This window comes from Pleurodeles waltl, chromosome 6 (assembly GCF_031143425.1).
Source record: "Pleurodeles waltl isolate 20211129_DDA chromosome 6, aPleWal1.hap1.20221129, whole genome shotgun sequence".
NCBI classification, from domain to species: Eukaryota; Metazoa; Chordata; class Amphibia; order Caudata; family Salamandridae; genus Pleurodeles; species Pleurodeles waltl.
In genome coordinates, this window is record NC_090445.1 from 322,170,464 (window position 1) to 322,196,991 (window position 26,528).

The 26,528-nt window shown below is 43.6% G+C and overlaps 1 protein-coding gene across 1 annotated transcript in view; it reads left to right on the forward strand.

Annotated features, from left to right (window-relative positions):
• Window positions 1–26,528, forward strand: part of LOC138299675 (dehydrogenase/reductase SDR family member 1-like) — a 157,905-nt gene that overhangs the window by 90,665 nt on the left and 40,712 nt on the right. The window contains exons 4-5 of the mRNA XM_069238147.1: window positions 2,353–2,432; window positions 15,459–15,591. Coding sequence (XP_069094248.1) covers window positions 2,353–2,432; window positions 15,459–15,591 — 213 coding nt within the window. The remainder of the gene's footprint in view (window positions 1–2,352; window positions 2,433–15,458; window positions 15,592–26,528) is intronic.

Below are 26,528 nucleotides of genomic sequence, written 5' to 3' on the forward strand. Positions count from 1 at the left end.
CCTCTGTAGTTGAGTTAGACATTTTGATTATAATACACCTGTTGGCACAACCATTTTTAGAAATGTCATTTCAATCGATTTGTAATTGACCCAAATCACTTGCGAGTCATTCATTGTATCTACTGCAAGAGACTATTTGTCCATGAGGTTGCAGATTCAATACCGAAGTGGTTCACTAAGCCTTTTATCTTCATAGGAACAATAAAATAGGTACAATGACTTGGAGGCATCTGTTATCCACTGCAAGATTCCCCAAAGGATTAATATAGTCGACAAATGCTAGTTGTTATCTTACTGTCTTTGTTAGATACAAAACTTTGTAAGTACAATGAATGCTCTATATTAGTCCAGAGTTTGTAAAGGCATTGAATTATATGCAAAAATCTCATCTTTACACTTTTTGGCTTTAACTGTAGACAGGGCACTTCCCACCTCCACATTCCATTTTGCAGATATTTTACTGTTTTGGTAAGGCTTGTTATAAGGAGGGAAGAAGGGCACTTGTAAAGATAATGGTTCAAGCAAGCAGTATATTTGCACTAAATAAATATAAGGTTAAGCCAAAGGTTAAGAAAACAGGTAAACACCCATTAAGTAAATAGATACATTTTAAATCTTTTATGAAAAAGAGTAACAATCAAGAATAGACTGAAAGGTTGCAAGGAGAAGGTTCCAAGCTTTTGTAGCAATCATTGAGAAAGCCATACCTCCAAAGGTGTTTGTTCTGATCTTTGGGACCAGAGCAAAGGTTTTTGAGGAGCAGTAAAGGAGTCTGGTTGGGATATATTTCATAATATTGCTCTTAAGAGCAGCAACTCGCTATCCCTGTAAAGTCTTGTAAATCAGGCAAAGTGCCTTAAATTGGATTTGCCTGTTTATCGGCAGCAAGCGTAATTTTCAGCTTGCCTCAGTAATGTGATCAAACATGTGTAATCCATAGGCTAGCCTTACATTAATATACTGAATAAGTTGCAATTGATTCATTAGTTTAAGAGATAACCTCGTGTAACAGACATTAGCATAGTCAATTCATGAAATAATTGCAGGAGCTACCACTATGGGCTTGTGTGTAGGTAAGATCACCTTCAAGCTCTTCCTATGTAATCTGCATTCATAAAAACAAGAAGGTACCTCTGAGCTGATCTGAGCCTCAAATGATAGTTCTTTATCCAACTTAAAGCCTAAGCAAACTAGCTCAGAATCATTTTATTAAGGGCAATGTAGAAGATATAAATAGAATAAACCCTAACAGTGACACACAATATTGACAAGTGCTTAAAAGCTAAGTTGGGACCCGAGGAAATATTATGAGAAAACGTGTGTGATAGTTTCAGTTAAGACGTACAGGAGTTTACAAGAAAAGAGAGGTTACTCACGGGGTTTAGCAGGGCTTATACCCATCTCCCACTCTGTTTAATATTTATATACAACCAGATGTTAATGAGCCATAAGAAGCTCAAGCTGAACTCTGAGAAGACTAGCCTTCTGTTACGTGGCTCTAAAGCATGTAAGACAACTAATAGTTTGGCATCCAGTCTTTGAACTTCTTTCACGCCATTAAACACAGCCTAGGTTTACAATTGACAATTTTTTGGTAAAATGGGTGGGAAACGTTAGGCAAGATTTAGCCAAACTTCCAGTGATATATCTTCCACCTGCAGCCTGTCCTTATGTGATTGTGTTGGCGGATGTCCCGCCTTTGAATGCACTGTCTGCAGGAGACACTCAAGCGTAAAAGGGAACATAAGATCATTATTGAGAACAGGAAAGAAGAAATTAGAGCCCTAGCCTGGGAGTATTTACAGGAAGCTGCTGCCACAAAGAATAGTACAAAGTTCTGGGAAGTCGTAAATTGTCCTTTTTTTCAGGAACTAGATAAACCTAGAATGGAAGCAATGGTCCCGGAAGAGGACTGGGTTTTGCACTATAGTAGAGTTTTTCAACAAAGCCCCGAGGGAGATTTGTTTGGAAGTGTGAGAGTAATGATAATGGATCATATTAAGGAGAGCAGAGGAGGTTGTAGGGAGATGAGTTGATAGGGATTGATAGAAAAGATGCTTGGGGAAAGTGGGATTCTGATAGCATGGATGAAGGAAATGTCAATATACTAATTAGTAGGTTAGGGACTACTTTAGCAGCTTTTAAGAAAAAGAGAAATTAACTGCCCATGGATGAGAGAAAAGTAAGACAAGGAGCCTTTTTGTCTGGTCACCAATTTCTGCACTTGCAAGCACCATTGTATTAGGAGGTCCCAGGTTGACCATGAAATATGAAGGCTGAGTCTTCTCACTCACAGTTTACTAGATCAGGAACTTGATGATGTTTCTCCTGACATTTTGTATTTCTTTACAGGCAATTATGTCAAACATGAATAATGCGTTTTGGGAGCACCCATCTTCCATGTGGGACAACTTGAACAACGCTGGCCTACGGTAGGTACAGAGTACCCCAGGGCAGGACTGACTGATTGATTGGAATGTATAATTAAGTCTCTAAGTATATGTACATGTTGCAGGGAAGTAAGAGGGATTTCCTTGAGCCCAGAGACAACTCGGCGCCATTGCACACAATAATCCAACACCACTCCTGGCATGTAGGTGAAAAAAGGAAAATATTTGACAGGAAAAATGTGTGCCTACTGGTATTTGTGTCACTCACGAAATGTAGGTGTTAATGTGCATAACATTCTCCATCTTGGAACAATACGAGAAGTGGCACAGTGCAAGAATGCCAGACTTTTGTATTGGTGAGGAAAGTGGGGGCTACCACCCACGGATATAGATTAAGGGCACGAATACAAGTGTGTTGGAAAACCTGTCTCAGAATTAAAATCTGTGTGAGTTGTATTTAAGTCAAGGTTTCCCATAGGGTTGTAGGTCAGAATTATCAAGCACAAACATATCATGATACAAAAGTATTGCACCAAGAACATAGACTGCCAAATATTCTGAAGGTAGGTATGCATAGGAAAGTATAGTGTTGCTATTCATAACTCTCCATCTACATACCTTGAAGATGTATATGTATCTTCAAGGTGTATATGTAAAGTTAAGAATAGTGAATCTGTATTTTCTTAGATTTACTTACCTTCACGATATTGTGGCAGTCTACAGGGAGTGCAGAATTATTAGGCAAGTTGTATTTTTGAGGATTAATTTTATTATTGAACAACAACCATGTTCTCAATGAACCCAAAAAACTCATTAATATCAAAACTGAATATTTTTGGAAGTAGTTTTTAGTTTGTTTTTAGTTTTAGCTATGTTAGGGGGATATCTGTGTGTGCAGGTGACTATCACTGTGCATAATTATTAGGCAACTTAACAAAAAAAAATATATACCCATTTCAATTATTTATCATTACCAGTGAAACCAATATAACATCTCAACATTCACCAATATACATTTCTGACATTCAAAAACAAAACAAAAACAAATCAGTGACCAATATAGCCACCTTTCTTTGCAAGGACACTCAAAAGCCTGCCATCCATGGATTCTGTCAGTGTTTTGATCTGTTCACCATCAACATTGCGTGCAGCAGCAACCACAGCCTCCCAGACACTGTTCAGAGAGGTGTACTGTTTTCCCTCCTTGTAAATCTCACATTTGATGATGGACCACAGGTTCTCAATGGGGTTCAGATCAGGTGAACAAGGAGGCCATGTCATTAGATTTCCTTCTTTTATACCCTTTCTTGCCAGCCACGCTGTGGAGTACTTGGGCGCGTGTGATGGAGCATTGTCCTGCATGAAAATCATGTTTTTCTTGAAGGATGCAGACTTCTTCCTGTACCACTGCTTGAAGAAGGTGTCTTCCAGGAACTGGCAGTAGGACTGGGAGTTGAGCTTGACTCCATCCTCAACCCGAAAAGGCCCCACAAGCTCATCTTTGATGATACCAGCCCAAACCAGTACTCCACCTCCACCTTGTTGGCGTCTGAGTCGGACTGGAGCTCTCTGCCCTTTACCAATCCAGCCACGGGCCCATCCATCTGGCCCATCAAGACTCACTCTCATTTCATCAGTCCATAAAACCTTAGAAAAATCAGTCTTGAGATATTTCTTGGCCCAGTCTTGACGTTTCAGCTTGTGTGTCTTGTTCAGTGGTGGTCGTCTTTCAGCCTTTCTTACCTTGGCCATGTCTCTGAGTATTGCACACATTGTGCTTTTGGGCACTCCAGTGATGTTGCAGCTCTGAAATATGGCCAAACTGGTGGCAAGTGGCATCGTGGCAGCTGCACGCTTGACTTTTCTCAGTTCATGGGCAGTTATTTTGCGCCTTGGTTTTTCCACACGCTTCTTGCGACCCTGTTGACTATTTTGAATGAAACGCTTGATTGTTCGATGATCACGCTTCAGAAGCTTTGCAATTTTAAGAGTGCTGCATCCCTCTGCAAGATATCTCACTATTTTTGACTTTTCTGAGCCTGTCAAGTCCTTCTTTTGACCCATTTTGCCAAAGGAAAGGAAGTTGCCTAATAATTATGCACACCTGATATAGGGTGTTGATGTCATTAGACCACACCCCTTCTCATTACAGAGATGCACATCACCTAATATGCTTAATTGGTAGTAGGCTTTCGAGCCTATACAGCTTGGAGTAAGACAACATGCATAAAGAGGATGATGTGGTCAAAATACTAATTTGCCTAATAATTCTGCACTCCCTGTATATTCCGGCTATGATATTTCTGTACTACAATATTTAAAAACTAGACATTCTGGCACTGTACCTTCCCTGGGATTTCTTGTGGCAAAGCATTTCTAAAATATTGGGAGACCCTTGCAAAGTGTCAAAAAACAATGTAATGTTTGTGGCCAGACTCTCATTCTGGTCTTGCAGTTAAGTTGTTATCATTTATACATGTGGCTTTGTACGTTAATTTATGTACTCTAGCATGCCATGCTCTGCTCACCCCATTTTAGGATTGCAGCAGAATGTTATTAAATCTAGGTTGGAAATTCAAAAATGTTAGTTTGAAACACACATAGTTTGAAACTTTCAGTTCAACCATTCTATTTGTCTGCATTTTGCACTGAACTTTAATATATTTAGGGCTAATAGTAATGGGATATTCCAGAAATTGGTAGATGCCTAATACGCTTATCCCTCACATCCTCCACCTCACTTAGCGGTCAGGTGATGGGTCAGCCGCTGGCTAATATGATGCCGAGAGGGCCACTTTTATACTATGCAATGTAAACTGTTGTTTTCATGTCTGAGACCACCATATGCACTATGGTGTCTGTTAAGAGGAAAATAGCAAGGATGTCCCTTGGGAATTACAAGACAATACCCGGCCTATTGAGAACAATGTTTTGTTTATTTTTCAAAGAAAGTTGTTTAGGTGATCTGTCTATGGAGAAATAAAAATAGAAAATCAGACTGTCGTGTCTCAGGCACTCTATTTTTGTCACCAAAGCGGCTCCTATCAGGGAAACAGGTGCCTCTTCAGTAGAACAAAAAACCCTGGTGACAGAGCTGAATTCTTTAAAAATGGAAGCCGGTCCTGACTTTGCTGATATGCCAGGATCTAAATTATCCTCTTACTCAAACTGCTTCGTAAAAGAGAAGAAAAAGTTAGTTACTCATAACTACTATCCCCTTTAATAGGAGCTGCAACTTGGCCATAACATCCACATTGTCCTCTGTGTTGCCTTGTCGTTACCTCAGCTGAGTAGATTTGCTGTTGTAATACAGTCTTGCACACTGTGGTGCTAGAGTCAACCTGTTATGGTAAACTGTGATAATGGTAGCAGTTCATTTTTTTCTGAAATGCTTCCTTGCTAAATAATTTGCAAATTGAAAATATCAAAGTAATTGCTTTTCTTACTAATCCCCCTCATTCATAGTTGAGCAATAATGCCAAAATCAGCAGATGGTACTGGCTGAACCTGAAGTATGAGTAATTCAGGGATCCCATACTCAAAATTCCTTTACCTGAAAGGAAAACTGCCCAGCTAGGCATAGAAACTAGCAGGAATTTGTTTGTAAATACTAATTCCTGCTGTTATTACTCATTCCAAGCCTTGACACTCGTAATTGGGTTGGGCTTCTTGAAAATGAATGATCCTTGTGATGTCGGTAATTCCCTAATGATGGAAACCTCACAGTTTACTAAGATTGTAATGAAGTATTCAGTGTTTTAAATGTATGCTGCAATACTGTCCCATATGTGGTGATTGTGCTTTATGGATGATGACTAATAGCTGTTGTGGGAATATTGAAGTTTGTGGCCCAGCTAATTATTGTAAAATATATATGTTCCCAAAGAGAAGTTTGGGCCATCCAGTTTGGATATCTGAGCATGAATGTGATAAGCGGATGGGGGGGAGAATGAAACATTTCCTAGGTATCATAACAGAAAGTTTCAATTCTTTTAAGGACATGGAGGTGAGGATTATGCTGTACTTTCTTCACTTTATTTTTCACAGCAGCCAACTAAACAAAAAACAAAGCCTTCATTCTCCATAAACTATTGGGAAAAGGAAGAAGTTCATTACCAACCAATCAACAACACAAATCTCCCTTCATATTCCTCGGTCAACTCTCTTTCTCCCTCTTTCTTCCTGCAACCAAAGCCAGAATTGGAATAATTTAATCCTACTTGGAAGACTCTGCCTTGGCCCAGCGGAAAACTCACCACTACATTGAAGCCGGCTCGTAATAGAGCCGGTGGCAATGTTGAGGTGTGTCGGGTGCAGCAGCACCCATCGTGCATTTCATTGTCCGTAACTCGGGCAGTAAAATGCGCGATGGGGCTGTGCATGGGGGCCCGTGCACTGCCCATACCTAGTGCATGGGCAGTGCAGGGGCCCGCAGGGGCCACCCAAAGCCCCATCCCGACATCCTTTCCATGGCGGTGTTTACTGCCATGGAAAGGCTAGCGGATGGGGACTTGTAATCTCCAGGGGAGCGCTATCCTGGCGGATTAAAACCTCCAGGACCACCAGGCTGCAGGCTGGCTGCAACCTGGTGTGTCGGCGGTATGACCATGGTGGCTCAGCCAGGGTCATAACAGGGCGGTCGCACTGCCCTGTCTGTGGCGGTCCGACTGCCATTGCAAGGCTGTAAGATAAACCTTTACTATCTTGAACACTTGGGGGAAACAAATGCAGGAATCAGTTGATGAGCAGAGCACACAAGATTAGACACTCAAATTCAACATGTAATCATAGTAATAACATATTTAACATTGCCGGACAATGGATAGTGAAATACCTACATTGAAAAAACCAAGGTCCTTCCATTTGCTGGATAGGGCAAAATAGTAAGCGAGCAAAGGGGGTGGTAATCCTTGTCTCTGTGTTCTTAAAATAATCTAAATTTTCCGTTATGACAGTCCGGAAATGTTTCATTGAATGTCAGGATTGAAGATGAGGATTATGTTAGTTTAAAGCTTGTCCACCACCAGAGCTGCGATGGAAGAGACTGGTTTGAAATAGAACCTATTAAAGTTTGTCTGAGGACCAGTCTGCAACCTTAAGGGTGTCTTCAGGCTTGCCACAAGGGCGAAGGCCTTAGAAGCCACTCCTGGCTGCCTCTTGCATAGCCCATCGTACCCCCCTTGCAATTGAAGGAGAAGATACCTCCGTATATGTTTTTTTTGATGGAGAAGAGTAACTGTCGTTCTCCAGAAGGCCGAACCTCCTCTGTTATGGCCTGATATCCCTTAATACAGCTAACTACACATAGTTTGGGAGAATCTGCAAAGGCAAGGTATGAGATAACCCGTGACTACACTCAGTACCTCTAGATACATGAAAGTGACCCCATCCGGGGTAAACGTTCTCTCAGTGACGTCCAGGGCTCTGACGTCAGAGACCCTCCTGCAGGATACCAGATACAGCAAGGTAGCTAGATTCACCAACAGCTCCTTCCTGGAGAGATAGCGTCAGGATAGAAAAAGGTTCAACACCTTGTTAACATCCCCGAGAACTGAATATCTTTGTTACGGGGGGAGGGACAGCTGAATGCTCTGAGTAATTTCCTAACAAGGAGATGCTCTCCCACCAGATCCCCACCAATATGAACGTGCCTCGATGATATACCAGAAGGAAAGGTATTGACCGATCTATAGGCCATGCCATCTGAAGCCAGAGAGCCCAGAAAATTTAAGATATGGACATCTGTTCTCACAGGATCTAGCTTCTCTGCTTACACCAACCCAGCCATGGGGTCCAAGCTGACCTGTATCGTTTGAATGTGCTGTCTGCCCAGGCTCTAGGGAGGAGGTCCACACCCCTTCACCAAACGCTTGGGACTTGCTTTTTAGTTCTGTAACCCCCCATGCCATGACCTGAAGGGTTCCTTCAATGAACCGTTGGTGAGCATTCCAGGAGTGATCCTTGAGGAGACCTGGAAGTGGAAGTAAACAGATTGGAGAATCCCAAGAAAGTTCCATCAGAACTGGAAACCACACTTGAGACCTCCAGATCAGAGGGCTCCACTATTTCCACTAGCTGTCTGCGAGTTTGGGCTGGAAGCCTCATTATCATGGTGAAGAGGAGAAAGGTGTTGCCCTTCTACACTGCCCAATCCTGCAGGAAGGCATTGGTTGCCTCTGCCTTGGGATCTGGGCTCCAGCTAAAGTACTGGGAAAGTTGATGATCTAGCAGAGATGTAAAGAGGTCCACCGTGAACAGTTCCCAGCAGTCTGAAAGGGCTTGAAACAATGCTGGATGTAACTACCAAAGACTCATTTCTCTCAGAAAATGTGACTGCCAGTCCGCAACGTAGTTGGCTGTACCTGGAAAGTGTTCTGCCGCCACCAAGATATGATTGTCCAGGCAGTATTACCAGAAACTCTGGGTCAAGTCCGAGAGGGCTCTGGTTTTGGTGCCACCTAAGTGATTGATGTAGCTGACTGCCGCAACGTTGACCACTTTTAAAAGGACACAACACTGTGCTTTGTCCATGGTCCAGCCTCTCACGGGGAAGGAATCAGCCATCCGCTTTAGGCAATTGATGTGCAAGGGCTGCTCTGTGATGGATTATCTGCCTCCGGTGGCAAAATCACCACAGTGTGTTCCCTAATCTGTGCCACTGACATCGAACTCTAGATCTGGTTGGAAGCTGAAGAATGCGCCCCCATTCTAGGCTTCTATGTATCTTAGCCACCACTGAAGTTCCCCTTTGGTGTTCTCTGAGAGTGGAATGGGTTGGGAGTATGAAAGACCCCTGCGTAGGTGGGACACCTTCAGTCTTTGAAGAGCCCGATAATAGAGAGGCCTGGAAAAAATGGCCTGTATGGAGGAGGACAGGAGTCAGAATGTGCTCATGATCTCCCTGAGAGATGTGGACGATTTGGAAAGGGTTCTGCATATCTTGTGTCATATTTTGGAAATTTTCCTGTCGGAAGGCTCAAGGTCGTCTCGACCAAAATGACTACAAAGCCCAGGAACATGAGGGTCTAAGTCAGGGACAGGACTGATTTTTCTCTGTTGTTGATGATAAACCCCAGAGACTGAAAGAGACAGATGGTTCTCAGCAGGTGGGCCCTCAGTGTCTGCGGGCCCTGATCCTTGTGGAGAATGTAATCCAGATACATGATCATGTGTACCCCATTGGCTCTTAGATCCACCACCGGTTTGAGAACTTTGGTGAAGCACCAAGGATCAGAGGATAGGTCGAATGGGAGGATTTTTAATTCCAAAGTTTGATGTTGCCATTGGAACTGGAGGAACCGAAGATGAGATGGTTATATCAGGATTATTAGGGAAGCGTCCTTGAAATCTAGATGTACTAGCAAGTTGTTGGGTCTCAGGAGGCATCGCAGGAGATGAATTCCCTCCATCTTGAAGTGGCGGAAGACTAGCCCCTTGTTGAATTCCTGGAAGTTTATCGCTGGCCTCCATCCCATTTCTTCACCAGGAATAGATTGCCGAGGTATCCCGGGGGTTGAACTGTAGTAGGAATGATAGCCCCTTTGGAGAGAAGTTCCTCGACCTCTAATTGGGTAAGTGTGGCCTCTGTCTCTGAGAAGAGTAGGGGTCGTGGAGGGGAGACCTGAACCGGCGATCTGTATAACTCCATGTGGAAATCCTGAATGGTTTGCAAGAACCACGATTCTGAAGTTAAAGCTTTTCAGTTGTGCACAAAATGTGGAAAACGGTCCCCAATTGTTTGTGAGAAATAAGAGTTGCAATCACTGAGCATTAGTGGAATTGCGGCATCCTCTAGAACCTCCTCTGGAGCATCTGTGCCAAGGATAGCCTCTGGTGGGGTACAAACCCCCGAACCTGGAAGTGTCTTGCCAATGGCACTGCTTGGAGACTTGACCTCTAGTGGAGACTTGGAATTGAGGGCAGGCCAGCCCCTGTAAAAACACATGGGGTAAAGATATGCTTGATTGAGGACTGGGCCTTGTCTAGAGAGTTGAAGGTGGGGACAAACTTGCCTAGCTCCTCAATGAAAGGCTCTCTGAAGAGCCCGCCCTCAGCGACTTGGCCTGCCACAATGGTCACCAAATCCCCTAAATTTTGAATATTTTCATCAGTAGGGACCTGCGCCACTCGGTAGAGATGGGGCAGTTGGTGCTGCGCAGAAAAATTATGGCACATTTATCTCAGCAGAAATTAGTGTGTCTGAGTCCTTGGCATCCTCCGCCATGTCCGGGATCTTTGTCAGAGGGCCTGTCACATTTAGAAGTTTGTCCTGACGTGACCGCCATTGAGCTGTTGATTCCCTTTTTTGGGCCCGGGACATACTTGGCTAGAAACGAAACCATTCTAAAGTCCATCTCAGGAGTCAAAACCACCTTGCCGTACAGCGTCAGATGTGGGCACTCTGCCCTCAGGCAGCTGCATATTGTTTTGTCCAGGGGCTTGCACAGCCTACCCACCATGTATGTGGCTACTTTCTCTACTGGGGACCAGTCAGTGGCCAGAATATTGGAGTCCTTGTCACAGACATTTTCATTGCCTGGGACTGTCGCCATGGATGGGGTTGCTGACAGCTGCCATGGCCTGTCATGTTTATGCCCGATCAGATCCAGTGGAGGAGTCCTCTGTATCAAGAGAAGGGGATCAAGGCTGGTCGGCCTCCTGTGCACCTAGCCCCAGCAATGCACAGGGTGGAGGAAGGGAAGGAGGAGGGGCAGTGGAGGTGCTCAAGCCTAGTAAAGGAATCCAAGTTGATCCCCAGGTTGTGCGGGCATTTGTGCATATTCTCAGGGTGTCTCGCATCAGGCTGCTCTGGAGGTATGGGGGCTGAAGTCACAGGCAGGTCTTTCCTCGGAGCGAGGGGTTTAAGGCATTGTTCGGCCATTTGAAGGAGTTTCTGCTCCAAAGGCGCCACCACATCCAAGACCACCTTGTGAATGGAAGCATACATGGCTTCATAGAACTAGTCTGTGATTGGAAAGTAGGAGACTGAGTCCTCTTCAACATATGAGTCTTCTTACTCATGCATCACTATAGAGGGCAATATTATCTTGGGGGGTGCCCAGGGGTATTGAAAAAAAAGCCTGGTGGCTACAAATTTCATGAGATTTACACAGCTGCGGGGAGAGCCCCACGAGGACACCAAGACGTATTTTATATCAGTAGGGCGCACATTAGCTGCCTTGGTCGGTGTCCGACTGCGTAAGGATGCACTGTATGGACTAAAATCCAATAGAGAGATTTGCAGGAGCAATGGGACTCTAAGCAGGTCAGGGCACACAATCTGCTCTCTGTGGCCAGATGGGCTCCTACTGGAACTCTTGAACCTTGCTCTGGCCACCAGAGATGGGAAAAATGCTCACATCAGAAGATGTGAGGCACGTGCCCTCTAGTGGCCAGAAAACCGCTGCATGCCATCCCGCATCCTCATCTGAGGCCGAAAGGAGTGCAAAGCAGCCATGAAGGAGCTTTGAAACATTCCCACAGCTGCATTACTGCAAAGGTTAATATATTGAAATACAATAAAACCTAAAGAAGGACCCAAGGCCAAACACTTGCAAATAGATCAATATACAGTTCCAACATGCAAATTAAGCAAAAGAAGGGACCTAAGGCCGAACAATCATCTCATGACTGCTGGAGCAGAGAAGGAAGATGACAGAGGAATATGAAGGGAGATTTTTGTTTTGCTGATGAGTTAGAAATAAACTCCCTTTTCCACATGGTTCATAGGAAATGAAGTCTTTGTTTTTGTTTAGATGGTTGTTGTGAAAAATAAAGTGAAGAAAGTAGAGCATAATCCCCACCTCCGGACATAGAACAATGCATAGCTCACTATCTCCTCCTCAAAATGTAAATAATGAGTCGTCCTTAGATTTATAGCAACAGGTCAATTTATTGTAGTGGTAGTGATTCTTGTGAAAATCTGAGGACTGATGGATATGTGTGTTATTTCATTCATTTAGTTATTGATTTCCAAGGGGAGATCTTTTTTCTGGTTCATAGCAACATGACCAGCTCATGACTGTGTATACACTGGCACATTTGGAGAGATGTATTGTAGTCTTCAGTGCTGAGTTATGCAGGATGTTTTCTGTGAGTGTGTCTGGGCCAGGCTGCCTGGTCTGGTGAGAGTCAGATCTACGTTAGCAGAGTAGGTTTCGACTGTGGCTTTTCTAGGCTACTGTTTGAGTTATGAGCCAATTTTTAGGAGAGGCTTGTTATTGCAGGAATGCCTACTGTTGTGTTGTTGGGCTGTTCCAAAGGGCGCTGAAAAAAATGGAGGCAGAGTATGTGTGAAGAATGCGAGTCCCAAGTATTCTGTCCCTTGCTCAGAAGATATGCAAAGCACATGTTTGGATAGGGATTATTGGATAATGTTTAGTTGTCCACAGCACAAATTCCACTTTTCCGATCCACAGAAACCATGCTATGTAGATAAAACGGTGGGTGTTAATATGTGTGCTTTCTTTGGGTGTGGTTGCAGTTGGGGTTGCTATAAAGGCAGTGTGAAATGCTTAACTTGTGTTACATCAGGGTGAAGTACTTACTGCTTATTCACGTTGTTGCAGATACTCTCTTGGGGTGTTACTCACCTGAGACACCAAGTGAGGAGCCACCCGAGGGAGCCCCAGTGTTGACACTTTGGTCTTTTGCTTATTGCCTCGTTGGCTATAATCTTTTGGGTTCCTGTATGGGTTTTGATTGGACTACCTCTTACACCACATCATCTGCCTTCTAACGTTAAAAAAAATATTGAGGTGTATGTATTAGTTTGTTTGTGCCCTACAGATAATTTGATGAAGCAGTGTGTTGTATCTTCAAAACACAGGAATAAGGAAACGCAGGAAATACTTCTTGAGTTTGAGTTTAATCCAAGATCAACACCAACGTCCTCACTGTCACAGCCAACTGTCATGGACTCAGAATCTATGAGGTCATTGGAACACCATGCAGTCAACCTTCCATAAAGGTGTACTGCTATAATAAGACAATTATAACTAGTACAAATGCTTCTTGAGTTTGAGTTTAATCCGAGATCAACACCAACGCCTTCACAGCCCCGAGTCACAGCCAACTGTCATGGACTCAGAATCTATGAGGTCATTGGAACACCATGCAGTCAACCTTCCATAAAGGTGTACTGCTATAATAAGACAATTATAACTAGTGCAAATATTAAACACAACACACTGTTTGTACTTTTTCCCAGGCTTGTTTAGAGCAATGACTTTGGCAACTCTAGCACCTAAGATAATAAAGCATTTTCGCGTGTTTGCCCTTTCTGAATCTGCCTTAATGTTGGTGGAAGAGAGTGTTCTATATGGAGCTACTTAAGGCTTAGCTCTAGTTTGATGAGCTTCTTTAGTAAAGACGGAATGCACTGGGCAATAACCTTGCAAATAAGGGTGTTCCCAAACGAGGCAGTACTCCAAAATGGCCCTCTTAATTGGATGCGTATGATGGAGAGGAGTGCACTGCGCCGGATTACATAAAATAATGTAAAAGACCGAATCTCAGTTTAAAACTTCAGCTCTGACCTTCACTACCAGTGGACCTGGTATTGTGAAACGAGCCTGGGATCTGCTGCTGATGGGTGCATTGTTCGGATGCATCTGCCTGTAGGTGGATGCCTCGGTGTTGAGGGGCTTGAGTTTGCTGTGCTCCTCTCCCAAGGAGCACCCTTGGGTGTGCACTGACTATGTTCCAATTAATGTATGGTTCACAATTAATGTGCCTTTTGACAGCCTGTTTGCCCTTGCATCTAAAAGAGGAAGGGATACACAAATGTATATGGCCCCTTCTGTAATACCTAAATCCCCAAAGGTGCAAATAACAGAATCTTGTTTTTGTGCTTCTGGGACAGCTTCTGTAATACAGTGCCTTGAGTCCACAATGCACTACAGCACACAGGTAGCCACACCTGCTGTGAGAGTTGCTGGCCCTTGACTGAACATCCAGAAGTGGATTTTATTCACTTTCAATTCATATTGTAGACACAATCTAAATCCCTGTATCTAGACGTGAACACAAACTTGTTTACAAAACAGAGCCTTATAGTGGCCCCTTTTCGAAAACCATTCTGAAAGCCCATACCACAAATATGCAGAATAAAATGTCATATCTTCTGCTGTGAAAAGAAAAACGCTTCCCCGTGTTTGCATCTGCGTGGGCTGGAGTGCAGAAATCTTTGTTTCCCTTTCACGATTCACTATAAAACATAAGTAAATATAGTTTTCATTGGTATTGGTATTAGTTTTTGAGAGCTGCAGGTTTTAACTAATGCTGCGTTGTGTTCAGGGGCGTAGGTTCCATTGGTGCAGCAGGTGCAGTGGCACCTGGGCCAGAGATCTGAGGGACCCACTGAACCTTGATTGTTGATGTATTTTATGTTTTAGACAGCAGCTTGGGAGTCCATTTTCTTCCTTGTACCAGGGCCCATGGCTTACAGGTTTTGTTTAGCCCTTGTGCATCCCATTTAATCAGTGTGTAGTTACGTAGGTGTTTTTGTCATTGATCCATGTGAAAAGCAATGCTTAATTTGTGCTTGTTGTTTCCGGTGCTGAGCACCGGCACTTATTTTTGAGGGCCGGTGCTTAGTCTTCTGCTTCAAGCATTTGCTGCGAGCAAAAGACACTTATGGGAAAGACGAAGGAAGGAAAAAATGAAAAAGCATCACAAAGGGAGAAATTAGCTGCAAGAGTGAGCTGAAGGGGCAGGGAATGGCTTTATATTGATTGAAGAGGCCCGAGAAGGCTTCAGGATTACGCGGCCTCAGTATTCAGAGTTCTCACATTTAATTGCTGCAGGCGCGTGTTTAAGAGGAGGGCTTTGGGCTCCGGCACTTTTTTATTTACAAATTAAGCACTGGTGAAAAGTGATCAGTAGAACATATATAGTTTACTAAAGAACTTTGTGATAGCAACAATGGTTAGATGTCCTTTTCTTGTGTGTTCCAGGGAGCGCTGTTCTGTTGTCATCCTGTCTCCTTACAGCATTGCTTTCCTGTGCCTCCTCACCTTACCATCCCAGGCATATGATCTCAGGATTTTCATTTTATTTCCCATCTAGGGGGCACTATTTGTGCTCAGTGTATGCAGCTCGGATGATGGTGGAGGCTCGCAGAGGGCTGATTGTGGTCATCTCCTCAATTGGTGGACTTCAATATTTTTTCAACGTCCCTTACGGCATTGGAAAAGTAGCAGTAAGTGTAACTGGGATGAGCAGAGGATCAAGACACACAAACACACACACACACCCACACTATATTTGTGCATAGGTTTTATTAAGAGCCTACTCTGCTTTCAGATGTTTCATTGAGTTTTGTTGTGAATGAGGGAGTAGTGATGCTGCTTATTAGTCTAAGGGGGGGCATAAGGTTGGAGATGCTATTGAGAGGCAGGTTGAATGATCCCTCAGAATCAAAAGTCACATGAACATTACAGACAAACCTGGTTTTGGTTGTGTGGCACAGGAGTAGAGTCAGTCACACAGAGCCATTATTGAACCAAGAAACATGAGATCTATTGAGGAGAGACCATGTGAACCCCTTAATAATGACAGTTTGCCCAGATGCTCTCATATTTTGAGGCAGAGTTCGATATGCTTGGCGCAGATATGGCACCTATCATTGTGATTGATGAGAAAAGACACCAAGGGATGGTGACAGCATTGCTCCTTGTACCACCCTTCTAAAGATGATAGTGGCCATCTAGAAGAAGGGACCCATCCGGTGAATGTGGTTGATAAGAGTAACCTTAGGCAATTGAGAGCTTTGATTTAATTCTCACACGTGAATATATTATCAATGCTCATAACAAAATGCAAGATGGAGGGATGAGAATACGCCTCAAGGGGCATAGTCCTCTATCAGTGTAGGCTATAACCTTTAATGTTGTTTCATGTGCTACGGATTTACGTATTACACATTTGCATGCGTCATTAGAATTATTTATCCTTTCCTTTTAACCTTTTTGTGATGCCCAGTACCTTCCCATACATTAGTATAGGCCAGTGGTTCGTACCTTGTGGCCCGAGGACCCCTGCGGGTCCGTGACTGTGTTGCAAAACTTAATATTGTTAAAATTACTACATTCAAATTAATAAAGTATATACAAATACAGAAGCAAAATTGAAAAGGTGAAACCTTTTTCTGTATTTGCTTGTGAATTGAACGAAAAAGTTCAATATTTGGAGGATTTGTTTGGCCTATAGTTGGTTTTGTAATTTTATTTGTATTATTTTAAAGTTCAAAATATTGAAAATGCGTAATGCAGGAGTCCCCAGCTTCCACTAGTGACTCAGTGGGGATCCCCAGATTACACTAATGGTTCATTGGGGCTCCACAAAAGCTAAAAGGCTAAGAACCACTGCAATAAGCCCCTGCTGCTGCTTGCAGTGCGTTTCATCCCAATTTTAAAATGGCTTTTAAAAACCATTGCAAGAATAGTTGCTTGTGCTCATGCATGTGTAAACACAGGAGACATTATTGGAATTATTTTTGGAATAGTTTTACAATAGTTACAATAGTTTTACAAAAAGCATTTCAAGACAGCCCCCTTGCGTGCACACTCAATAGCGGCCATATTGGCGTGGCAAAGCATAGCAAATAGGAAGGGCATTGGCAAAACCTATAGGTCTGCAGCCAATGCCAGACCTACGGTTTTGTTTTACATTTTATTCAGAGGTTTTTGAACCGGAGGCAGATATCAGCTTGTCCATGTATTGCTTTAATTTTTTAATAGTGTCTTGCTTAATTTGCTGTCTCCCCTTTATCTCGTACAGCATCATATTTTTAATCTTAATTCTAACCAGTGTTTGAAATGGAAAAATTAAAGTGCAGGTACTCTGTGCCAGAGTACCTGTTTTTTTTCTGATTCTGATTTTTTCTAATTCTCCAATTAAAAGTATTACGTTTATCTTGAGATGTGCCGGTACTCTCCCTCTCAAAATAAAAAAAGTGCCGATACTCAGTACCAAACAGTACCGGGCTATTTAAAGCACTGATTCTAACAAGTTTAAAAAAAAAAAACATTACCGCACTGTTCTGTGTATGTCGTCAACAAGCAGAAAGTGTCTCAGAGGGTTCTCGGAGGGAGCCCTGATACGGCTGCATGCCGTGTCTGTAAAAACTTCAACCCAGAAGCCTCTTGTACCATACTGCTGAGAAGCAGTATACATCACTGTCTAAGAAGTGATCGCTATTGCCAAAGACGCTTGACTTTGTTGCCAGATAAAAGTTGCTGCATTGGAGGAGCAGGAGGAGGGGCCATACTTCAGGGCAAGGAGCCCTTTAAAACATTCGTTGCGCTCCCGCCGCCGCGGGTAGCGCATTGGAGGAGGGGCCATACTTCAGGGCAAGGAGCCCTTTAAAACATTCGTTGCGCTCCCGCCGCCGCGGGTAGCGCATTGGAGGAGCAGGAGGAGGGGCCATACTTCAGGGCAAGGAGCCCTTTAAAACATTCGTTGCGCTCCCGCCGCCGCGGGACGCGCCCGGGCAAAGCCCGGGCCAAGGGCGGGCCCGTCCTTAGCCCGTCAGAGACCGGAGGAGGCTGGGCTGGGCCCCCTCTCTTTCACCTGCAGTAAGAGATCTACTTGTTATTTAAGAGAGTATAGTCTATAGCACTATTCTACATCTTCTAAATTGAGAAGCCTATTTCTTCTCAGCCCTTCCCTCAGCAGTCCCTCCTCTAAGTTCTCCCACTGTAACTGCAATTTGGTCACAATTCGGAGGGCTCCACTAAATAAGTATATAGAAGCGTGTCATTCGAGGGGAGGAGCAGTCAGGGCAGGAGCCCTTAAACTTGTTCTGCGCCCGTCCTGAGACCGGAGGTTGGGCCAGTTACTCCAGTGACAGGACACTGAACTCATAAGAAGGGAGCTGTTTTCCCTTTCTTTCTTTTTTTTCTTATATCACTGTACTTTGTGTTTATTTTATTTTATCGGCACCCTCCCAATATGGGGAAAAGAAAGGCTATAGATTTGCCAGCGCAATCCAAGGGCACTAAAATCGCAAAAAAACGGCCAAGTAGACCCTTGAACCTAGGTATACCTAATGGGTCTAACCCATTGGACGAAATAGACCTCCTAGTTAAAGAAGTTGAGTCTATGTTAGGTACACAAACAACTATAGGGGCAAATAATCCAAAGAGAGGCCCCCCTAAGGATAGGAAAATCCCAGAGATATTTAAAAAGAAGGGGTCAAGGGATTCTATAGACACCATAATAGGGGCTGATGGAGATGGAGGCCCGCATAACTGTAGGGGCCCCTTCCCAAAACCCACTCATAACATAGCGAGTCCTCCAGCATCCCAGTGGGGTCTCCTACATGTACCACATACACCAACTCCCCTACCATTGACACCAGTGATCAAGGTGGTCCCTAGCTTATTCTGTACTAATCGCTTCGAACCTCTATCAGCGATTGAGGATTCGCCCGTGCTCACGAGTGTGCCCAAGTGCAAGCCAGTAGTTGGCACACTCAACCCTAGTGTTATCTCTCCGATCCCCCAGTTCGAGTCGGAAGGCAAGAACCAGCAGCTAGTAGAGACAACCTGGCTACAGTCCTTCAGAGAGTCGATGAAGTTAAGGGACTGGTTTTAGTACTAATAGATCTTATGAAGAGAAACCGTGCTTGTGCAGGGATTTGTAAAATCTGTGGGGAGGTCAGGGGGGAAGAAGCTTCCCACTATCTGCCCCAACAAAGGGGACGGAGTTAAGGGATAATTTTTGTCTCCCCAATAGAGGGGGGACAGCTCTTCAAGGGAGGGAAGATTACCGCTGTGATCCCAATATTGACAATATGAGGCCCAGAAGGAGGTCTACAAATGTACCTAGACACGGAGACCGCCAAGGCAACAGGTCAAGTAATTCAACCAGTGACAAAGCTAGAGGTGGGACCAGTAGACCCGACCCACTGGGAACGGTCCAAGATTCCAGTTTTACACAACCCCCTAACAGGTCACACAAGATCCCCTATAATAACATCACTCTCTCTCGCTACAATATTGAGAGTACAGTTAATAAAGAACAGGACCTGCTTACAAGTCAGGGAACAAACAAAATCTATTTGACTAATGTTCCAAAACTTTCGTCAGGGTTAGCTGAGAACCAAGCTTCCTTGATTAACAAAGTCATACACTGGATACGCTCCCGACGAAGTTGTCTCTCTGTTATTCGTTCTGACATAATGTCGGCCAAGAGAAGCAGCATCACAGGGACCAATTTTTACACAATAACTATTTATTTTGAAGACAAGTATATGGTGACACAACTAATGGACTTTGATTCTCGTACCCACTTGGATAACGCAACAACCAGGGGGGGAATAAGACTCATGTTACACCCACATAGTTCTGGAATAGCCATGGGACCGGCAGGATTCGATGGTTTAATTAATTCCCGTGGAGGTGCTGCACGAAAGGAAGCTAATCCCAGGCCGCTGCCTAACCCTGTATGACTGACTACTGAACTAGTAACTAATGTGACGGCCCGTTCCAAGGCCTCATATTCGATGGGGGATGATAAAGCATCATCATTAAACTCGAGCGCGGTAGATGCTGGATGCACAAACGTGGCGATAAACCAAGATAAATGTACGTTAGAACTTATGTCATGGAACGTTGCCGGCCTGGCAAAGAAATTAGATGACGGTGAATGGGCCTCTTTTATTAAAAAAATAGACATATGTTTGTTTCAGGAAACTTGGGCGGAGGATGCTATTAATATAGATGGATTTCTCTCATTTAGTGCACCTGCTATACCTCCAGAGAAGGGGAGGGGCCGGGCAAAAGGTGGGCTCTTATTACTTGTTAACAAGAATCTGCAGTGTGACTATAAGCCTTTGGAAATTGATTCTGTAGATCTAAAAGCCATGTGTATTACGTTCAACAGAAGATTATCAATTGTTATTGTTAATGCTTATATACGATCGGTCCCATATGGCTCCGAGTCCCACACCCTGGCTATTCTGTCCGAATTTGTAGGGAGCCTCCATCCCTCAACTATTCTAATCATAGCTGGAGATCTTAACTGTACCTTCGAGCCTTCTATTCTCATAAGTGGGTTAACTGATGAAGAAGATGAGCAGTGGGGGATCCCACAATTATCTATTACCCGGCCTTGCAAAAAATCTCGGGTGGCCATGCAACTAGCCACATTATGTTTAAACCATGGCCTTAGGGCCTGTAATGGTAGAACTCCATCCGATATGAACAGTGCACCTACTTTTAAAAGGGGCATGTCGATAAGCACTATTGATTACTTCTTGGTCGATGTTAGGTTGTGGCCCCATTTGGTAGATATGAAAGTAGAAGTTAGATGTGATAGTGACCATTTCCCCTTGCTCCTTACCCTTTCTGGAGAAATGTTCAGGAGAACACTTAACAACTATGCTACAACAATTCCGCCACCTTGTTGGAACAATAAATTCACCAAGATTACTTGGCCGAAAGTGATGTCCAACCCACACCATATTAGAGCAATATATCAGATTTTCTTAAATAGTTTGGCTGAGTATGAAGATCAGGCTGCGGGGAATATTCCGATTCTCAAAATACATGACAGCATGACTACTCAGCTACGGGGGTTCTTTTATAAAACAAGGCGGTCAAAGCCACATGAAGGGAAAGGGGCATGCAGGGGATGGTTTGACGAGAGGTGCTCAAAGGTTAAGTCTAGGTTAAGAGTAGCAGTAATGTCTGGTTCCCAGGGGGAAATTAAACAAGCTAGGTCCCTATACAAAGTAACCTTGTCTAACGCAAAAAAGCGGTGGGAGGATTCCCTGTGGCAGGAATTATTAGACGCTTCCAGAGAGAAGAATAATAAGCGTTTCTGGGAACTCCTGTCTAAAAGAGAAAATGGAGGTAGGAGTTGCCCCAGCAACCATATTCAACCAAAAAGCTGGGTAGAGCATTTTACTACTCTTTATGCCCTACCAGAGGGCCCAATGGACACCAATGTGGTCCACTCACCAACAAAATTGTTGGAATCAAATTCCAGCATGGCCCTCCAAGTGGAAGCCCAGTGTGTCCCTGAGGGTTGCCTCATCTTTAAAGTAGAAGAGACCCTTGAGGCTATAAATAGCCTAAAACCTGGCAAAGCACCTGGACCAGATAAGCTTCCTGGAGATCTTTATAGATCGGAACCATATATCTGGTCCTGGTATATCAATGCCATCTCAAATAGCATAGCTGCAGGGGGGCAAATTCCAGGTACATGGAAGGGGGCAGAGATCATACCCATTTTTAAAAAAGGAAATGCTAATCATCCAGCTAACTATAGGCCAATTAGCCTTATAGATAACCTACAAAAGATCTTTGCTAAACAAATTTTGCAGAGGCTAATCAATTGGGTTGAGGAGTACCAAATCCTTTCCCATTTACAGGCAGGGTTTCGTGCAAAAACTAGCACGATTGACCAGGTCTTTCGATTGGCCATATTGCATTGGAAATATGTTCTTGTGGCCAAGCAATGTCTGTATGTGGTATTTATAGATCTGCGATCAGCTTTTGTTCTGGTCCCGAGAGCCAAACTGGGGGAAGTGCTAGGTAGATTGGGAGTCCCAGAGGATCTATTACTCCTGTTAAAACGACTACATGAGAACACTTATGCCCAAGTGAGGTGGGGTGAACAAGGCGAACTGACAGAGCGGATCCCAATCAGAAGGGGAGTTCGCCAAGGTTGTGTGCTAGCCCCCCTATTGTTTACCATATTTATCAACGAAGTAGTAAAGGCTGTGTCCATAGGCCAGAATGATGCCCCTTCCCTGAATACACAAAAAATCCCCATCCTGCTCTTTGCCGATGATTCACTTCTCATTTCTGAGACACCAATGGGGTTGCAAACCCTTGTTGACCGGTTTAACCAATTTTGTAGCGATCATGGGTTGGAGGTTAATATTAACAAAACTAAACTGATGGTGTTATCTAGGGGACCTAGGAACAAATGTTCCATTCATATTGAGGGAGTACCACTGAAGGAAGTAAGCTCTATAGATTACCTGGGAGTTAGGCTAACCAGCAAACTATTATGGGAAGAGCAGATTACAAAAAGTGCAGGGCTCCTACAACACAGAGCCTCATCTATATTGCGTTTCTATCAAAGTACCTCTACCAAAGTTGTTTCCCCAGCAATAAAAATGTATACAGCTAAGGCTCAAAGTGCAGCCCTGTACGGAGCGGAGGTATGGGGTTGCGCCAACTGTAACAAGATCAGTGTGAGGGAAAATAACTTTGCAAGGGCTCTAACTGCATGTCCACGCACCACACCCTTGCTTCCATTATTTCTAGATCTGGGGTTAAGCCGAGTAGCAGACCTAGCTACTCTAAGACCTCTCCTTTATTGGATCAGGTTATGGATAACCCCCGAACTAGATATATATAAGACCGCATTACTTGATCTATTGGAATGCCAGAACGCTAATACTCTACCCTGGATTCGCCACGTGGCCCATTGGCTTCGGCTATTGGGTCTGGGTGATTATTGGGAAAATCCCCATAAATTAGAGAGACGGCATAAAAACGTTTTAAAGTTAACCTATTGGTCTTATGTTAAGGACAACTACATAACCCACAAATCCCACGGCCGCTTAACTAATTCCTTCATTGATTTTAAATGGTCCCCAAAGTTTGAATCCTATTTGGATGTTATACCGGATTTGCAGGGCAAGAGCCTATATGCAAGGTTTCGTTTTGGCTCTCTGCCCCTGATGTCATTGATTCATAGGTGGGGGTCGATTAATCTTCCCGATATATGCCCTGCCTGTGGCAGTACTTTCGAAACCATCGAGCATTTCATGTTCTTTTGCCCAGCCTATGCGATTCCGCGATTAAAATGGATCCGCAATATTTGCAGGGACTTGGGATTTAAGAACTGCTCTTTGGCTCTACGGGTTCTAAAAAGCCATAAGTCAGCCGACGTAATTCTTTCAGTAAGCAAGTATTTATCAACAGCTTGGCGCATACGATGCCATCTCCAAAAAGTAATTTAAGATCCCATCTCTTATATAGATACGTTTTAGAGTCATATGTGCAATTTAAGTTATTGTTTTAATGTTTCTACACCTATTTATAGATGTGCATTTATTTATTCACTTAAGAATTATTTATTATCTTGTTTTATGTGTTTTTATGGCCATTGATCGAACAAAGTTGATGAGGACGATGATGATGAATTATTGACCATGTGGTTTGGGCAGGGCTTTGGAATAGATTTTTCTCAGACAAATATGTGGGTATTCATCCTGTGTTTCTGCTATTTTATCACTAGTGTTAGCCGCAAAGAGTTATTTTTATGCATTTGTCTGGTATTCGTGCCATTTTAACATGAATCCGATAACCATGTCATTATATAAGTTTTTATTACACTGTGCTTGTGTTTTTAATGACTTGACAGTGCCTAAATTTGCCTATATGATTGTGCCGGGAGCAGGCTTTTCATGTCAAAGTATGCTATCTAAATTATCAAGAAACCGTATTATTATGTAATATCAACCTAGCACTTTAAATTTTCAAATCTTGGGTCGTATAGTTTGCATCTATCCTATGATGGTATCACCTGGGGTATTTGAATCTGAAACCACCTCATACTGTTTTATGAGCTTTTAAATATTTGTATTATTCTAACATTATGAAGCAGACATCTTAGAAACCTTGATATCTAAATGTTAAGTTATGTATTGGGAATAATGGTGGACCATAGTAGGCCATGGCCCATGACTGTATGGAACAAACGCACCCTCTTTGTACGATTTAATGTGTAACTTTTATGACCTATGGTCGAATAAAGTATAAACTGTAAGTTGCTGCACATAAATTAGAGGTATTTGGGACTGGGCGCAATCTGTAGCGATGTCCACAACTGTTCTGTGGCCGATATTTGCCTCGGATAAGGTAGAAAGAGGGGGAGACTGTTCGAAACATCACTGTTGGAATCATTTTGCAGAGCAACATATTTTGGTGAAGGTGGAGTGAGTTCCTGGTGCATGCTGGAAGAGACAACGATAAAATGATATTGGATATTGGTGGGAAGGCGTGCCAGGAGATAGTCGGGTGGATGTGTGGGGGGCAGTTGCAGCCACGTTGATCCTGACCAGGTGACCTTTGTGAAAAAAACGTGAATACATATAATCTCGAGGTTCTCTCTAAATCAAGGGATGACTAAATGCTAGGTAGAGAGAGATTGAAATTTGCCAACAAGTTGGAGGTGGCATCAAAACCTGTGTGATTTATGCAGGGCCTTTTCTTAGTGGAAAGCTAGTTTGCTGGGCTAAGGTAAAATGAGCTGGGTGTGCGTGGAGAGTGTGACTATGGTTTGTGTGACAAAGGTTAGGACAAAGGGATGTGGCGGTACCAAAGAAAACCATTTAAAAGGTTGGTATAAAAATACATTTACTCTTAACCCACACCAAGTTCTTAATGACAAATCTGAAAATGGAGAAAAACCTTTCTCATACTCATACCGGGAATACAGCTACAGTGGCTGATATGAATTATGAGAACTGGCTCTTGGGACGAAGGCCCTCTGCACATCTTTGTGAAGCTGTCCTTGTAGGTTTTCTGGACAGACCTGTGATTTTCCCCAGCGGGCTCAACAATTATGCAATCCCTCTGGGGGTACTCCCTGTGTTTCACATTTTGATCAAGGACAGAGCTGGACTCTGATGCCAAGGGAAACACCTAAGTATACCCCAATTCTGATTTTGAGTGGCTACCGCCATCTCAACCCATGCTCTTACAGGCTGCGAGGCAGTGAGATTCTAGTTGGGGGCATGGGCTTTTTGACCTGTAACAGTTTAAGTGGACTGCTTGCTGTTTTTTCCATGTAAAAGGTTCATTCAGGCCCCATACCTGGGGTCCTTTGCTTTTATTATGCTTGTGGCAGATGAAGGCGTCAAAGCCTACCTCTTGTAATTACTGGACAAGAGTTGTAGGGTCGCACACCAATGTCTGCAATTGCACAGTGCAAAATGGTTCTTGTGTGTTGTTTGTAGACAGTGCTGCCATATCTCATGTATCAATATATGATTTTCTCAAGGCTGCAAAACATTCCAAACTATAGGTATAGTTGAGCACTTAGGCCCATATTTATACTTTTTTAGCGCTGTATTTGTGCCGCTTTTTGCCGCAAAAACGGCGCAAATTTACAAAATACAATTGTATTGAAGATTAGCAACCTTTTGTAACCACTGCAACACAGTAATTTTGGGAATTAAAAGTGCTCTTTCAGACAATGAATGCCTATGTAAAAAAACATCAGGCGTTTCAAAACTAAGAAATAAAAAAAGTGTACCACCAAAACACAAAAAAATAAAATGTTTATCAAAAAGACAAAAAAGTTCCAACATAACCCTACAGAAAAAAACCAATACAAAATAAGGCTTCCGGTAGTGGGTTATGTGCAGGACCTATCAAAGTTTCCCTGTACATGACTGAATGTTTGTGTCCAGTGGTGGGTTTTGTACATGCAGGCCATGACCTGAGTCCTGGATCTGCAACCCAACTCTACTGTGCATGGCTAAAGGTCATGGACAGTGGGGATCACCCACCCGCCTTTGGCCAAGTCCTGTAACCCCCCCTTTGCTGTGCACAGCTCAAGGCTATGCACAGTGGGGCAAACACCTTCAGACTGACCCCAGCTGTGCATTGAAACACTGTGCACAGTTGGGGTGTGACACCTGTGGAGTGTGAGTCGCAGGGCCTGACCTGGACTGACCTGGACTGGAGACCAGACTCTGCACCCCACCTTTTGTTTCACATCACCAAAGCCTGTGCCTAGCTGGCATAGGATGTCCATGGAGGATGAGGCGTAGGGCTTGGTAAGAGGTCAGGATCTGTGTCCCACAGTCTGAGGTGCCTGTCCAAAGGCTGTGCACAGGTGAGGTTGGCCAGCTGCAGAAAGTGGGGCGGCCAAGCCGTTTGCTTCACCTCTGCTGCATATAGCCAAATGCCATGCACAGTAGGGATTGGCTGCCCGCAGAGGGTTGGTGTGCAGGGTCTGGTCGGAGGCCATAGCTTAGGCCCCCATCATGCACTGTCAACGACTTCACATATTGCATCCCTCATGACATAGTAAACAACAGTATTGATAACATCTCAAATAACATCACTGCTGACATCATCCCTTATTACCAGTCCTATGGCC